At 42.0% G+C, this 17402-nt stretch overlaps 1 protein-coding gene across 1 annotated transcript in view; it reads right to left on the bottom strand.

The window, feature by feature from the left end:
- Positions 1-935: 935 nt before the first annotated feature.
- Positions 936-17402, bottom strand: part of syne1a (spectrin repeat containing, nuclear envelope 1a) — a 218844-nt gene continuing 202377 nt past the window's right edge. Inside the window, 15 exon segments of the mRNA XM_034162578.1 lie at positions 936-2320; positions 3999-4057; positions 4604-4696; positions 4792-5031; positions 5231-5359; positions 8708-8914; positions 9015-9223; positions 9302-9428; positions 12964-13058; positions 13426-13494; positions 14504-14801; positions 14921-15112; positions 15933-16070; positions 16242-16424; positions 17219-17369. Of these exon segments, the coding sequence (XP_034018469.1) occupies positions 2056-2320; positions 3999-4057; positions 4604-4696; positions 4792-5031; positions 5231-5359; positions 8708-8914; positions 9015-9223; positions 9302-9428; positions 12964-13058; positions 13426-13494; positions 14504-14801; positions 14921-15112; positions 15933-16070; positions 16242-16424; positions 17219-17369 (2455 nt within the window). The 3' untranslated portion in view covers positions 936-2055.

Genomic DNA, 17402 nt, shown 5'->3' with positions numbered 1-17402 from the left:
ACTGATCATCCTTGAGATGTTTCTACAGCTTAAATGGAGCCCACCTGAGGTAAATGCAGTTGATTGGATCTGATTTGGAAAGGTGTACACCTGTCTACATATAAGGTCCCACAATTCACAGTGCATGGGAGAGCACAAACCAAGCATGAAGTCAAAGGAATTGTCTGTAGACCTCTGAGACAGGATTGTCTGGAGGCACAAACATTATTTCTTCATGCTTGGTTTGTGCAGTGATATGCACTGCAAACTGTGGGACCATATATGTAGACTTTCCAAATCCTGTCTAATCACATTGTCATTATGGGGTATTGTGTGTAGAATTTTGAAGAAAAAAAAAATAATTTCATCCAATTTGGAATAAGGCTGTAACATAAAATGTGGAAAGTGAAGTGCCGTGAATACTTTCTGGATATATTGTGTGTGTGTGTGTGTGTGTATGTATATATATATATATATATATATATATATATATATATATATATATATATATATATATATATATATATATTTCATACTCTATAAAAGTAATCAATTAGTCCAAATCATTGACATTTTCATCTTTTCTCTTGGCTCAAAAATGAGTGACGCATTATTGTTGAAAGATGTCTTGTGATGCCATCACGTCCATCTCTTCTCGTGGCGATGTTTGATTGTGAGCATTGACAGATTTTGTAGTGGGGGGAGGAAAAACAAGCCAAAAAAAGGCCTAAGGCTAAAATGTTTAGAGGCAACTAAAAAGCTAAAACAATTTCAGGCATGTTATTCTGTGCTACTTACAAAGTTGTGTCAGAAGCTGCAAAAATGATGTGCAAACCCAGCTGTCATTTGTTTGCTGTGCAGAAATAAACTTCTATTGGGAAAAAAGTAAATAGATTAATCTGTTCTTTAACACAGTAATACAAAGAAATACATCACATTGTTTTATTTAAAAAAAAAAAAAAAGGAATTCTTCATAATGCAGGAATTAGCAAACTGTACATACATAAATAATTTTTTTTTTTTTTTTTTTTTGCTTATACAGATTGTTTTTAACAGTGATTGATGTCTCCATGGCAGCAAACAATTTGCACGTCTTACAAAGCGCATCATTTGCTGTCACGGTAATCTGCTTCAAACTAGCAGTGATTGGTGAGAAAAGCAAACGCATGCTCAGTGTAAAAAATAACCGTCTTCAAATAATATACAAACCACATTGTTGTCATTGTTACTATTATTAATATTATTTGTATTTGCTTCAGATGATTAAATACTGAAAGTAAAAACAGGAATACAAGCGCTTCATTTCTGTGGGAAAGACGTCAGCGTCAGTGCAGTACCTTCAACAGTTCTCGCATCAGTGCTTTAAGTTTCAACATGACTTCGTTTCCAAAAATGTAAACATCTTAATTCGAATCTGTGTGTCTCACCTTTTCAAGGAAGAACTCGTTTTCGATTTTTCTCTGCAGGTGTTTTGTTCTAACAGATCTTCAAAACCGCAGCTGTCTGGTTTTTGAAAGAAGCTCCTCCCATCTAAGAATGATTTGCTGCTTCATTTAGACCGCTCACATGAGGCCCGGTCATCACGGCAGGAGGTCTGTCTCCTCCTGTGGGATCCCAAAGCTCGTTCTACGTTGTCCAGATAAACCATCGCTGAGGTTCAGGAGTCTGAACCACTTCAGCAAACTCCTTTCTGCGTTGTTGAATCTGGGATTTCAGACTCGGCAGAACCCGACGTCCGAGAGTGATTGAACACTAAATAAATAGCAGCACTGGATAAAAAAGCACAGTAGACTTTGGCTCCCAACATACAGTATATAAATAGTACTTTGTTTTCATGGGTTCATAAACAAACCTACTAACAGAACTAATACGATGCATTTTTTGGATTGGGGCAGCAGGGGGCCCCAGGTGAAGGTCCACTTCCTCTGCAGACAGTTTGGAGGCGACTTCATGGCAGCAGTTGTGCAATGTCGGCGAGGGACATATCACCTGCAAATCTCTTCTTATGCATGTGGCTCTCATTGGAGTCTGTTGCTGGACGGCACGGGTGAGAACATTCACTGGAGTCGGTGGCGCTCATATGGGCGGAGGACCGTTGGTGTAGTGCAGCATGGGATGGAAGGAGCGGACGAAGTTGTTGGCGTGGTGGCAGCTGTAGTCCTCCTCGGTCATTGGCACCAAACAGGCCATGCCGATGAGGAGCAGGAGAAGCAGCTGCAGCGGAAGCGCAACCCTGAGCACCCGCAGGAAGAAGGGCCAGTTGGTGGAAGAGGAGGAGACGTCGGCCGGGAGGTCAGAACGGGAGGAAACGCAGCCAGCGGTGCCTGGTGATCTGCGCCGGCTACAGGGAGATGGAGACTCAACTTAAAAAACCTTAAATCTCACTGGGCTATCCCTCATTTTAAATCAGATATGCATGATTACAGCAGTAGAGAAATATTTTCCAGATTTAGCCTCCTTAGCTAATTAAGGTGACATTTACAAACTCTGCAAAAGACAAATTAACCTTTGAACGTGGATAATTTAAGTTGTTTTAGGCACATTTGATAAATTATTGCACAAGCAATAAAAACGACGGCAACAACCATTCATGCAGACTGAACTCCAGGCGATCTGGTTTTGTCTCCGTAAGGGGGGGGGGAGTTCTGGCTTCGGAGTTAAAGTGTGGAGTGTGAGAGTTCAATGTCACGTCTCATTCCAAAGACAAAGTGGGAGAAATGCCAAATGCCTCTCTAAAGATTGTCAACACGAGAGCCAAGACTTGCGAGGAGGAACAGTGTGTCCTCACTCCGACTCGTCTTCAGTGGAGGAGTAGGGTCAGACTCGCCGACATAAACTCCCCCATCCCGCCTCTCCAGCCTGCCAATTTCATATTGTCCTCCTACATCCTGCAATATGTTTGCTATGTCCACACGTAAGCGATATGACGTGTTTGTGTGGCACATAAAGAATGACAACCCCTCCTGCTTCACTGGATTTAAGTTTCCACAAATGGACTCGGTGGTGCTTAAACGCCAAGGACAACTAATCAACTTCAGATACTGCTTATGATGAAACTAGCTTCTTCACTGAGCCTGTGCTATTGTTACCGTTTATTGAAAATGTTAAATAAGGCCAACAATACTGATTGGAGCCTTCAATTTTTTCCCCACAGTATTAACACGGCATAATCTACAATAGAAAGTTTGATCGCAGCCTACGAAATCTTTGTGTACACAAGGTTTCAGAAACTCGCCCCACGGTGGGCACAATTAGAAATGAAATGTGCTCAACATCTAACTTGTTCAAGGTCTTACTGATGGAACCTTGTGTAGCAAGTTTCTACTGAGTACACAAAGTCTTTTCAAGATATTGCATACACAATATTTCTCAGACTCGGATCGTCTCATTGCCACAGTTAGGACGCCAAACGTCTCTGAGTTCTTAGTGTGTATTAACTTTCGTTTACATACATGAAACCTTTGTCAAGCTATAGTGTACACATTGACCACAGACACACATGAAGTCTAGCATTTCCTAATCTTGCCCTTCGGCAATGCAAGTAATAAACAGTACAAGTGAAAGGAGAAAAAGACATGGATGAGTTGAAGGACATCCTGTAGAAGTTAATACATCACATCCTGCTAGAAAACTATGAACAGAATGAAACAATTCAGAAAAAACACAAGACAGCTACCGCCATCTAGTGGGCGAGGAAAATATGTTAATAGGAAAAGAGAAGCAAAAGTATGACACGGAATAAGTTCATGATGCCATTCAGAGCAGCAGGGAAGAGAGAAGCAGGCGATTACCCGCTCGTTTAAGAGCCGGAATCATGGTCTCTAGAACAAAGGAGGATCATGGAACGTAGACGTTCAAATCTAAACGGTTCAGATTACTCACAATCTGATTAAATCAAACAGTTTAGGGAATTTGTTGTAAAAATACATCAAAGATAATCGACTTTTTTATTGCTGTTCTTATTATTTTCGTTACGTTACATCATTGTCCCGTGGTTCTAGAGTCCAGGAGAGAGGTACCTGTGGCGCGGGCGGCTTTCAGGGTGTCCTGGGTGGGCCTGACTACTTTTGCCTCGGGGCTGTGTCGCATAATGAGCAGGGAGGGGTAAAAGAAAGAAAAGAACGTTTCAGTCAAGGGCAAATAAAGGCTCAGGTGAGAGAAAAATCAAACAACATAAAAAGAGCCACAACATTGCTAGAGCCAGAATACTGACAACCAAAGAGCGGCAATGTAATCAATGAAGGTGATTGACTTTGAGAACCAAGAAATCTGGCTTCTCAAGACTAGCTCCTAAAAAGTTATTAAAAGAAACTTCGGTATTATTAACTATTAATTGCACGTCTACAATAAACTTTTATGCATAAATCGTGTGTAGTTAAGCTTTTGCTAAATGTAAGTAGTACTACGTTACAGCGAATCGAAAAGCCAGGTTTTCTTGTAGACTTTTGTCAGCTTGCCATGGTGGCGGAGGTGGCAAAAAACATCTCAAAAAAGGAGGCCAGGCAGTTATGTGTTTGGGGAAAGGAGAAAAGCACGTGTGCTAGCCATAAAAATAAGTTACTTTGCTGATTTATGTAGAATATAGAGATTAGCGCCACCCAGTGGACATTTATGATAACATTACCGATTGTTTCTGATTTTGGACAGCTGTCTTGGGCACCTGAGCAGCTGATGTAGAGATTTCTGATTTGCTGGTAGGAGGCGCTGTTGAGGAACTCTGAAAAATAAAAGCAGCGCGAAGCGATTTTTACACGTACGCATCAAATAGAATCAAGATGTGTGCCAGCAAGTAGAGAAGAGGCATCTTCAGACCTGCTGCGTGTCCATGGCCTCCAGTCCCTGCAGGTTGCCGCTGATCTCCCTGAGGAGCAGCTTCAGCCTGTTGGAGATCACGTGCACCTTCTCCTGGGCCTCCAGGCACTCGCTGCCCCGGGTCTGTACTGAGGCGTGCGGCGGCTCGGCCTGAGGTTTGGTGTCGACCAGCAGCTGAGCTGACAGCTCCTGGAGAGACGAAACTTTCTGCTCCGAGTCCAGCAGCTCCTGCTTGATTTTCTGCAACAGAACGAAGGAGGTCAAACAAGCAAATGTATAAAGACAGGGTCCTGGTCTAACACCAAACCAGAGAAAAGTGCTCATCTTTAATAACGCTGGTGCTGTCAAATCCGGTTTTACAAACTTCAAGAGCTACACAACAGTTTGAGCAAAGAAAACCGCACCTGCTGCACACAAACTCAATGTCACAGAGACATACCGACAGCGTTCGGTGGCGAGCTCGTAAAGTTTCACGGTCCAGTTTGGGAGCAACGGGCACCAGCTCGTTCCTCCTGCGGTCAATGTTCTCCAGCCACAGCAGCAGGCCGTGGCTCATTTCGTGGAACTCCTGAAAGGTAAGACATCAGTCATGGTGTTACACAATCTGTGTACCAAAAACAAATAAATACTTGCACATCGGTCAGCGCCCAATACCCGGCCCGCCTGTGTGCACACTGTAATCTGGTCATATGCTTTTAAATGAGGTGCAAGATTATTTCCAAGATATAACTTTCTATATGCATCAAGAGTCTGTTGCTCTATAGAAAAGCCCTCCGTAAAGCTAGGACATCTCATCACTAATTGAAGAAAATAAGAACAACCCCAGGTTTCTTTTCAGCACTGTAGCCAGGCTGACAAAGAGTCAGAGCTCTATTGAGCCGAGTATTCCTTTAAGTTTAACTAGTAATGACTTCATTCCATGAGGAATGGTCTATTTGAAGAGTTTCAGTCAGGTTTTAGAATTCATCATAGTACAGAAACAGCATTAGTGAAGGTTACAAATGATGATCTTATGGCCTCAGACAGTGGACTTATCTCTGTGCTTGTTCAGTTAGACCTCAGTGCTGCTTTTGATACTGTTGACAATAAAATTTTATTACAGAGATTAGAGCATGCCATAGGTATTAAAGGCACTGCGCTACGGTGGTTTGAATCATATTTATCTAATAGATTACAATTTGTTCATGTAAATGGGGAGTCTTCGTCACAGACTAAGGTTAAGTATGGAGTTCCACAAGGTTCTGTGCTAGGACCAATTTTATTCACTTTATACATGCTTCCCTTAGGCAGTATTATTAGACAGCATTGCTTAAATTTTCATTGTTACGCAGATGATACCCAGCTTTATCTATCCATGAAGCCAGAGGACACACACCAATTAGCTAAACTGCAGGATTGTCTTACAGACATAAAGACATGGATGACCTCTAATTTCCTGCTTTTAAACTCAGATAAAACTGAAGTTATTGTACTTGGCCCCACAAATCTTAGAAGCATGGTGTCTAACCAGATCCTTACTCTGGATGGCATTACCATGACCTCTAGTAATACTGTGAGAAATCTTGGAGTCATTTCTGATCAGGACATGTCATTCAGTGCTCATATTAAACAAATATGTAGGACTGCTTTTTTGCATTTGCGCAATATCTTTAAAATTAGAAAGGTCTTGTCTCAGAGTGATGCTGAAAAACTAATTCATGCATTTATTTCCTCTAGGCTGGACTATTGTAATTCATTATTATCAGGTTGTCCTAAAAGTTCCCTGAAAAGCCTTCAGTTAATTCAAAATGCTGCAGCTAGAGTACTAACAGGGACTAGAAGGAGAGAGCATCTCTCACCCCTATTGGCCTCTCTTCGTTGGCTTCCTGTTAATTCTAGAATAGAATTTAAAATTTTTCTTCTTACTTATAAGGTTTTGAATAATCAGGTCCCATCTTATCTTAGGGACCTCATAGTACCATATCACCCCAATAGAGCGCTTTGCTCTCAGACTGCAGGCTTACTTGTAGTTCCTAGGGTTTGTAAGAGTAGAATAGGAGGCAGAGCCTTCAGCTTTCAGGCTCCTCTCCTGTGGAACCAGCTCCCAATTCGGATCAGGGAGACAGACACCCTCTCTACTTTTAAGATTAGGCTTAAAACTTTCCTTTTTGCTAAAGCTTATAGTTAGGGCTGGATCAGGTGACCCTGAACCATCCCTTAGTTATGCTGCTATAGACGTAGACTGCTGGGGGGTTCCCATGATGCACTGAGTGTTTCTTTCTCTTTTTGCTCTGTATGCACCACTCTGCATTTAATCATTAGTGATTGATCTCTGCTCCCCTCCACAGCATGTCTTTTTCCTGGTTCTCTCCCTCAGCCCCAACCAGTCCCAGCAGAAGACTGCCCCTCCCTGAGCCTGGTTCTGCTGGAGGTTTCTTCCTGTTAAAAGGGAGTTTTTCCTTCCCACTGTCGCCAAGTGTTGCTCACAGGGGGTCATTTTGACCGTTGGGGGTTTTCTGTAATTATTGTATGGCTTTGCCTTACAATATAAAGCGCCTTGGGGCAACTGTTTGTTGTGATTTGGCGCTATATAAATAAAATTGATTTGATTTGATCAGTAACCTGGGTGACAACCAGACAGAAGTTGGGAAAATAAAAGCTACCTGACAAAGTGAGATTATTCCCTGCAACCATCCCACACATGTCCAGCAGGTGGCAGACAAGCGATATGTAAATTCAACTCAACTGCTCCTAATTTCCATCATCCCACCTGCAGGAATCAGTGTTTGTCAGGGAGCAGGTTGTAGGTTGACACCTGTAAAACACCTCGTTGTAGGTGTTTTACATAAGCAAAACAACCTTGCTTTCATTTTGGTAAAAACACAAGGTGATCGTGTTTATCGTTTTTTAGTTATCATGTTAAACTGGAGGCAGATTCATTCACGTACTGTCATTTTACAGGGTACAGATGTGGGCTTTTTTATGTTTTCTAAAACCTTGGAATAGGCTCAAATGGTAATGCTAACAAAGTGAAGTGTTACCACAGTAACGGCCAATACCAAGTGCTCCTACTACTTGATGCATTTATTGAACCTTGGAAGTGGAAAAATTGTGTTTTTAACCTCACCGTGTTCGATACACAAAGTGGGCAGAAGGAAACGCCACAGCTGCTACCAGGTTTGTTGTGTTTCATTAGTATGAACAACAAAAGTTCGTCAAAGAAACAGCAGAGCAAAAAAGGCACAAGAGGTATGTTAATGTGCCATTTGATCGAAAGGTGTGCTAGATAATGTTTTTGGGTAATAACATCAAATGCAGAAGTTGGAGTTGAGAAACGTTTCCCAAATTACTGAGTCGGCATTCCAACTTTTGGTGGCATTTTTTTTTTTTCTCATCTTTGTTGGAGTTCCCAGTTCCCATTGAATGCAGCATCAGCAACCCAAGTGCAGAATCAACAGACTGAAAAACTCCTTTGTCCCTCAGGCCATCAGACTGTATAACCCTTCACTCAGGGGGAGGAGGAGTAACAGGAAGGAGAGGAACAGTAGTAGCCAGGAAACCAGTCACAATCAGTATGTCTGGTATTTATATTTACAAATTGTGTGTGTTTGTTTTTTTTTTTTTACTTTCACTTTTGATACTCTGTGTGCTTCTTACTCTGTGTGCTGCTATACAATGCTGCTGGAATCTCAATTTCCCTGAGGGAGTCTTCCCAAGGGATCAATAAAGTTCTATCTAATCTAACCATACCTTGTGGACACATTTTTTTTTTTTATATTAATTTTTTAGGGCTTTACTTATTTATTTGCAGAAATGTCTTGTCAAAAGTGATCCCCTGTGTTCTATAAAGACAATTTAGTTGTTTGTCTTTCAATTGTACGGCCCACTGACACAGAGACGCTGTTGTTATTTGACTGACGTGGAGCGCTTTTCAAACCTGGCACTGCATCAGCGCTCGTTGGAGCTCCTCCCTCCACTCCTCAATTGAGGCGCTGAGCCAGTCCCAGTGGGCGTTCATTTCTTTCAGCCTGTCCCTCAGCTCCCACGCCTCCTCAGAGTTGGAGTCAGACTGGAGGAAATCGGCACTGCTCAGGTTGATGGACAGGACCGCCGACTTGTGGGCGTCCATTCCTTTCTGTAGGTCCTGAAGGCGCAAGAAAAGAAAGATAACGTTGTACCGTGTCTCCGTTTGTAGGGCATCCTGCTCATAAAGTAGGTCAATGATGTCACAGTGCAACACAAACCTTCAGCTTCCGGATTCTCTGCTGGATTGTGCGTATGTCCGTGCTGAGGCCGAGTCCTCTGTGCTGGTTCAGTTTGGCCTCACACTCACCCAGCCAGGTTCTCAGAGTTTGCAGGTCTGAGATCAGCTGCTGCCACTGCTGCAGGTTCTGCTTATGTCTGTTCTCACTCAGGGACTGAGCCTGGATCAGCTCCCAGCGCTCAATCACGCCTGGAGGGGAAACAGAACCCTTCAGCAGCAGTCACACGTACAGGTGGAGGTGTGTGTGTGTGGGGGGGGGGGGCCTACCTGCACTCTGGGTGTCTGCGCCAGAGGTGTTGTTGAGTCCCGGTGTGTCTTCTTCCTCTTCAGTCAGTTCTCCCTCCGCTCTTCTCACGGCGTCTATACTCCCCCGACACTCCCCCATCAGACGCATCTGCACACATTGTTTACATGCACTTAGAGTCCAGAATAAAACTACAGCAGACACAGAGATTGACTGCAAGAGAAGTAAATGAATCACCAAAAGTGATTTCCAGTATAATAATAAAGCAACATATGAATGGAAATAATTCATTCTGAGGCTTTGGAAAAAGATGAGACGTGCCCTGTTAAATTTGTCTGTAAATAAAACCAAATTAAGAATCCTCATCATTACATTAAAGCAATTAGATGCTGGTGAATTTTAATCAACATGAAAAAAGTAGGTATGAGATTTAAAAAAAATCTTTAAGCAAAGATGCTACAAAATTAAAATGTTTTGGATTTCAGTTTATGATCATTTAAAACTAAAATTGGAATTATTTTAGGTAAATTATCACGTGGTTCATCAAGATACTCAGTTTATTAATGAAAATGAAACAAATGGCAATATAATATTTATTATCCTCTTGTTTTCTTTGTGGAATCATATAAACCTACATACACACACACACACACACATATATATATATATATATATATATAAATAAAGATGTGGGGGTTTTTTGTACACTCAACAGCAATATAAACGCAACACGTTTGATTTTGCTCCCATTTTGTATGAGATGAACTCAAAGATCTAAAACTTTTTCCACATACACAATATCACCATTTCCCTCAAATATTGTTCACAAACCAGTCTAAATCTGTGATAGTGAGCACTTCTCCTTTGCTGAGATAATCCATCCCACCTCACAGGTGTGCCATATCAAGATGCTGATTAGACACCATGATTAATGCACAGGTGTGCCTTAGACTGCCCACAATAAAAGGCCACTCTGAAAGGTGCAGTTTTATCACACAGCCCAATGCCACAGATGTCGCAAGATTTGAGGGAGCGTGTAATTGGCATGCTGACAGCAGGAATGTCAACCAGAGCTGTTGCTTGTGTATTGAATGTTCATTTCTCTATCATAAGACATCTCCAAAGGCGTTTCAGAGAATTTGGCAGTACATCCAACCAGCCTCACAACTGCAGACCACATGTAACCACACCAGCCCAGGACCTCCACATCCAGCATGTTCACCTCCAAGATCATCTGAGACCAGTCACTCGGACAGCTGCTGAAACAATCGGTTTGCATAACCAAAGAACTTCTGCACAAACTGTCAGAAACCGTCTCAGGGAAGCTCATCTGCATGCTTGTCGTCCTCATCGGGGTCTCGACCTGACTCCAGTTCGTCGTCGTAACCGACTTGAGTGGGCAAATGCTCACATTCACTGGCGTTTGGCACGTTGGAGAGGTGTTCTCTTCACGGATGAATCCCGGTTCACACTGTTCAGGGCAGATGGCAGACAGCGTGTGTGGCATTGTGTGGGTGAGCGGTTTTCTGATGTCAATGTTGTGGATCGAGTGGCCCATGGTGGCGGTGGGGTTATGGTATGGGCAGGTGTCTGTTATGGACGAAGAACACAGGTGCATTTTATTGATGGCATTTTGAATGCACAGAGATACCGTGACGAGATCCTGAGGCCCATTGTTGTGCCATACATCCAAGAACATCACCTCATGTTGCAGCAGGATAATGCACGGCCCCATGTTGCAAGGATCTGTACACAATTCTTGGAAGCTGAAAATGTCCCAGTTCTTGCATGGCCGGCATACTCACCGGACATGTCACCCACTGAGCATGTTTGGGATGCTCTGGACCGGCGTATATGACAGCGTGTACCAGTTCCTGCCAATATCCAGCAACTTTGCACAGCCATTGAAGAGGAGTGGACCAACATTCCACAGGCCACAATTGACAACCTGATCAACTCTATGCGAAGATGTGTTGCACTGCATGAAGCAAATGGTGGTCACACCAGATACTGACTGGTATCCCCCCCCCCCCCCAATAAAACAAAACTGCACCTTTCAGAGTGGCCTTTTATTGTGGGCAGTCTAAGGCACACCTGTGCACTAATCATGGTGTCTAATCAGCATCTTGATATGGCACACCTGTGAGGTGGGATGGATTATCTCAGCAAAGGAGAAGTGCTCACTATCACAGATTTAGACTGGTTTGTGAACAATATTTGAGGGAAATGGTGATATTGTGTATGTGGAAAAAGTTTTAGATCTTTGAGTTCATCTCATACAAAATGGGAGCAAAACCAAAAGTGTTGCGTTTATATTTTTGTTGAGTGTATATAGGTGTGTGTGTGTTTCTTTTTTACATAACCTCTTAATTTTGCTCTCTGAGTGACACCAGGAAGATGCATTTCACTTAAAAAAAAAAAAAAAAAAAATACACATACCCCTGAGTGTTTCTCAGTTGCTCTCAAAAATACTGGAACACTTGGTATTTCACAACTTTAATTTGTTTATGCCATTTAAAATTCAAAAAAAAAAAATCTAAAATTATCTTCCTTATACTCAAACTAAAAGCAAATCTCAACAACTTCATATAAATAGGTTAAAAATATAAAATACAGCTTCCTGAAAAAGTGGTATAGAGGACGATTTTCTTAAAAATAAGACGTGAAAGTTCAGCTACAATTTGCCAGAAAGTACTTCTGACGTGCAAGCATAGATTTGAGGTTTTAGTGAAAGAAAATTTTGTATTGCTTCATAACTGATGTATATAAAGTCCAAAACATATTTAGTGACTTGGAAATGTTCATGTATCCATCTCCTGACTTGTTTGAAGAAAACTAGCAATAAAACGGATTATTATTTACAAAGCGTAGCATTACTTATGTAACCCATCATCTTGGCTTTTATATTTTTAATTGATTTATATCAAGTTATAGAGATTTGCTTTTAGTTTGAGTTTAAGGAAGACAATTTAAGAAAATTTTATTTTTTAGCATTTCTTGTATTTGAACTCACATAAACAAATTAAAATGTGTGAAATAAGTGTTCCAATACTTTTGGAGGGCACTGTATTCTAACCTTATGATGAGTGCAAAATGAGTGTGGTATTATTACTCTTTTGTTTAATAATGCTTAATTTTCACTAGTGCGTCACTTTGTGTGAAATCATAGTCATATCGTATAATAAATATCGATAGATATATAATATTTGGCTACAATATTAAGATACAATAATTTGGCTATATTGTGCAGCCCTACTGTCAACTAGCTGAAAACTTTGAATATTAATTTACATCTACATTAAAAAAAAAAAAAAAAAAAAACTGATAGGGGTCTGGCGAAGCCCCCAGAAGCTAAAGGCTTTTAGCCATGCTAATGCTCCCCAGAAGCATTTACTGAAAATAAAGTGTGAAGGACCTAAATGAGATGGTGAGGACTTTTCCAGGCATGTGGCGCAAATAAAGAAAATGCTTAAAATGGCGGCGGCGGGCGGGGGGGGGGGGGGGGGGGGTTAAGAGGGCCGTAGTTGAGGGGGAGCTTCACTCATTCATGTCTGTGACATACGTATACATATTATCCCAATATCATAAAATACAATTGTGAGCAAAAATTAATTTATTTACAATATTTTATATTTCACCTCTGCACTCTGACACTCAGATGTGCATGAGAACAAGGAGGACTCACATAACCCATGTACGAGGAGTCGACGTCCGGGGTGGAGCGGTCAGCGTCGGCCTGGACCAGCTGCCCCACACTGGCCTCTAGATGGCCTCGTTCGACTGCACAGAGGGCCACAAATTTGGACATAAACATTTTTGCTGAAAGCAAACGCTTCACGTCATCTTATGCATGCATTAGCCTGGAATGCAAAATAACCACATTTCATTATGAAAAAGAAGTCACTTTAAAAAGTTACAAAATGATATTAGTTGGAAGTGAATGATTAAAAACACAGTATATTTAATGAGTGATGTTGAGTTAGCATGCAGATGGAACGTTTCCTGATGGAACATGCGGTGTAAATGATGCATCGCAGTTTGATTTAAGTTTTAGTTGCAGCTTTTTAAGCACGCACTCCTCACTCATGCTGTGATATTCTGTACAAACATGCAACATTCAGCAGCAGCGCAGGCTGGTGTTTCCTACCAGACGATGATTTTAACATGTTCTCGGTCAGCGTTATATAGGCATCAGGGCTCTCTGGGATTACTACGTCTGAGAAGAGAGACAGGTTCTGGATGTGTCACGATCCTCAGCCAGTTAGCGCTGTTATCAACAAACCGGTGATCATATCCCACTCAATCTACAGATTTTAATTCCCGCCCCGTGACAAGAATCCGGCTCTGTGATGCTGTATGTTACTTTCTGTTTAAGTGAGATAATATTTGGAATTAAAATGTTTAACTTCGACTCCAACATTTTTTTTTTCCTCCTGACTACTTTAAGCTTGATCTTTCCTTTTAACAGTTTATTTATGGTCTCTGATACTGACTGATGATTAGTTCAGTGATCCAGATCAAAGGCTGAGAAGGGATCATCTCGTCTCTGACGTTCCAGGTTTTAGCTTCGACTTTGATAACTTTAATCCTGATCCTGTCTTTTGATAGCTCTGATTGAGATTTCTTCGATCCTGTAGTCAGGGTTACTGATGAGGTCAGCAAAAAGGATCAAAGGGTCACCCCTCATATCCTGATTACAGATCAGAAATCAAAGACCTTGCCTCAACCTATCTTTTAATATTTCATTTATGGTCTCTGATCATGATTAGGATCAAATATCAAGAAGGGATGGCTCTTGCTTATGACCTTACAGGCTTTTTGATTACTTTAACCCTGATCCTACCTTTTAATAGTTTTATCTATATTCTCTGATCCTGACACCTTTGATGCTGAAAGCATAATTACTGATTAGGTCAGCAATCAAGATCAAAGATCAGCCCTTCCAACTGATTCTTGATGAAAGATAAAGACCAAAGGCTGGGTCCAGATCAAAGGCGGATGTTGCATTTCGTCTTTGGAAAACAGAAGCATAACTTCCTTGGAAGGAATCAAAGAGCAGTTATCAGGATGAAATGTTAGCAATCAGGATTTAAGGTCAGGATCAAAGATGAGTCATTAGGAACAAAAATCAGGATCACAGAAGATTGGACTTTGCCAGAGTAAAGCGCTCTCTGAGTACTCTTCTAGTATAATGTCAGTAATTAGTTGTCCTTTGTTGGACCAACCTGACAGCAATGTAGCTGTCGTCTTCAGATACTCGTCATCCTGCTCTTGGCTCCTCTGGTCTCCGAGACCCTGACCGCCAAGGCTCTCCAGGTCATAATCATGGTCCCACTCTAAGGGGAGGGAGTCCACACTGGCCGGGGTGTCCCTCCCTGAGCGGTCCGCCCGTGTGCGGGTGATGGTGCCTGATGCTGGACGGTTGGTTATCTTGGGCTGGTCTCCTGCCTGAAGCTCAGAGAGATCATGACCTCCCTCCATGTCCAGTTCTTTGTCCGAGCCATCCAGCTCGTCATCAGCAAACTGTGCAGAGGAAAACACAAAACTGAGCCAGTTTGATGTGCACCAAAAAAGCATCACCGTCAAAAGATCTACAGTGAATCTGCAAGTCGAGAGTCTGTTCTATGTGTGTGGTTACTCACAGGCAGACGTGTGAGCTTCTTGTAGTATCTGTCGACTCGTCCAAACACCTCCTGGCAGTACCTCTGCAGCTCCTCCAGCTCCTCTTCAATGACGGCGGCATCCAGAGGTTCGCTTTTCCCAATAAGGGAATCGCCCTGCCTGAAGACCAGCTCGATCTTCCCCGTATTCAGACAGATCTCCTGCTGGAACGCCTGAAAACATCTATTATTATTTATGTTTCATCCATTTACAGTGCGCTCCAAAACTACTGGTATTTCACACATTTTGTTTATCCCATTTCAAGTACAAAAAGTAAATCAGGCTTCTCAATTAAAAAAATTCTTTTGAGGCTGTTTAACTGGTACAAAATGCAAAACATGCACTGTGCACCATTTCTTCAATCGCAGCCACAGAAGCCTGTAACTTCTGGGTTGTCTGGGTATTTTGTTGGCTTCCCTCACTCTTCTCCTTCTTGCACAGTCACTCAGCTTTTGATAACTCTACTCCACACAGATTTGCCATAGAGTCCCATACTGTTTGTATTTCTTCATAAATGACATATTTAGTGACTTGGAAATGTACATGTATCCATCGCCTGACTTGTCTGAAGAAAATCTGCAATAAAACTGATTATTTACAGGTATTATATTAAAGGGGCTCATTACTTGTGCATCATCATCTTGGCTTTTATATTTTTAATTAATTTATATCAAGTTGTAGAAATTTGCTTCGACTTTGAGTTTAAGGATGATCTTCTTTGTCTTTTGGCTGTTCCCGTTAGGGGTCGCCACAGCAGATGAATCGTTTCCATCTTTAGAAATTTTTATATTGAGAGGCCTGATTGACTTTTTGTATTTGAAATGGCATAAACAAATTAAAATGCGTGAAATATCAAGCGGCCCAATACTTTTGAAGGGCACAGTAAATGATCAGTCACTTCAGGAGAAGAGGAATAATTCCACTCATTAAACGTTTGCAGTAAAAGAAATGGAGTGCGGTGGATGTTGTGGAGTGGAGCGTTGGCCCTCGTACCCGGAGCTGTTTGATTTTGGCCTGAACGTCGCACTCTGAGAAGTGCTCTATGTTGGTGTGCTGCAGATCCATCTCAGTCAGCCAGACCAGGATGCTGTCTCGTGCCGTCTCAAACTCCTCCCTTTGGCTGATGAAGTGCTGTACAAAAAGACAGCAGCAGGGTCAGGGGTCACCAAAGTCTTAAAAGTGGAGTCTCTCTTGATTTTCCACAAATTTACATTGTGTTTAAATCTAGTTATTATTAAAATAATAATATAATAAATTATTTTTGAGGTACACTGCAAAATGACAGCTAACTTTAGAGGTTACCTTGAGTCTACGAAGGATAGCAGCCACCCTTTTCTGCAGGTTGTCCCACCGTCTGTTCCCATCATGCACCATTTCTCTGAGACGGCAAGCGGAATCTGTTCGGTTCTCACGGGTGAGGCGTCTGTACTGCTTGTTGATCAGCTCCAGTTGGGTCAGGCACTCCTGCACCTGACGCTGGAACGCCTGCAAGAGAAAAACACAGACGCACAGGATTAAAGCTCTGAATGGTTGGAACCCGTGCGTTTGGATGATCCTGGAGATCTGGAAACTGGTTTACGCTTTGTGTATCTGTGACAAACAGTAGTTCGTAAATCGCTGAGCACACAACATGCTCAAAACTACAAGAGTCACTATTATGTTGATGCCTATAATCCTTTAACATGTTCAGATTTTTTGGTCGTTTAGGCAAAAGCAGGGCATGTGGATCTAGACCAGCTCCAAGGAATGCACATGTGCACAGTGACGGACGGCAGCAGCTGAATGGAGAGGTGCAGACGAGCTTCAGTAACATGACACTGTTTCCTACATCGTGCTGTGACTCTCTTACATGCACATGTACAAATAATAAAAGGGGCGTGGCCTTTGTGTGTTTGTATATTCGGAGCATGAATTGAAATCCAGAAAGAGCTGACTTTCATCCTTTGACATACTTATGTATTTTTTCATGATTCAAGTTGTGAAAACAGCAAGGTGATTGGACCAATATGCACTTCCACAATAAGAGCTTGTATTTCAAAATAAAAGCCTGTGAGGTTGGGGCAGACCTGACAGAATTCATCAGTCTGTCCATGCTCTAACATCCCAGACAGCAGATTCAAACCTGGACATTTTCTGTATGCATGTGACCCCAAACCCAGAATTAACACGTTCTAGAAGCCGTGGTTCCCCACCGGTCAATGTCCTAGTTGCATTTAAAAAACAAAAAGAAATGTTATTTTTTTACTTTGCAGATGCTGTTTAAACAGAATTAAATGCACCTCAAATTTCTTGAGCTCCTCTTTAGCAATGGTGTACAGAACTGCGGAGGAATTGGGCGCAGCTGCCGTCCTTTCCGAGGCCTTCAGCCACTCCTCAAACCTGGAATAGTCGTCCAGAAACTTCTGCCACAGCCTCCACGTCTCCTCAATCCTGAAAAATAATATAATCATCTCATTTCTGGAC

The sequence above is a fragment of the Thalassophryne amazonica genome, chromosome 21 (genome assembly GCF_902500255.1).
Source record: "Thalassophryne amazonica chromosome 21, fThaAma1.1, whole genome shotgun sequence".
Lineage (NCBI taxonomy): Eukaryota > Metazoa > Chordata > Actinopteri > Batrachoidiformes > Batrachoididae > Thalassophryne > Thalassophryne amazonica.
Note: the sequence above shows the minus strand (reverse complement) of the source record. Positions and strands in the feature narration are given on the sequence as shown.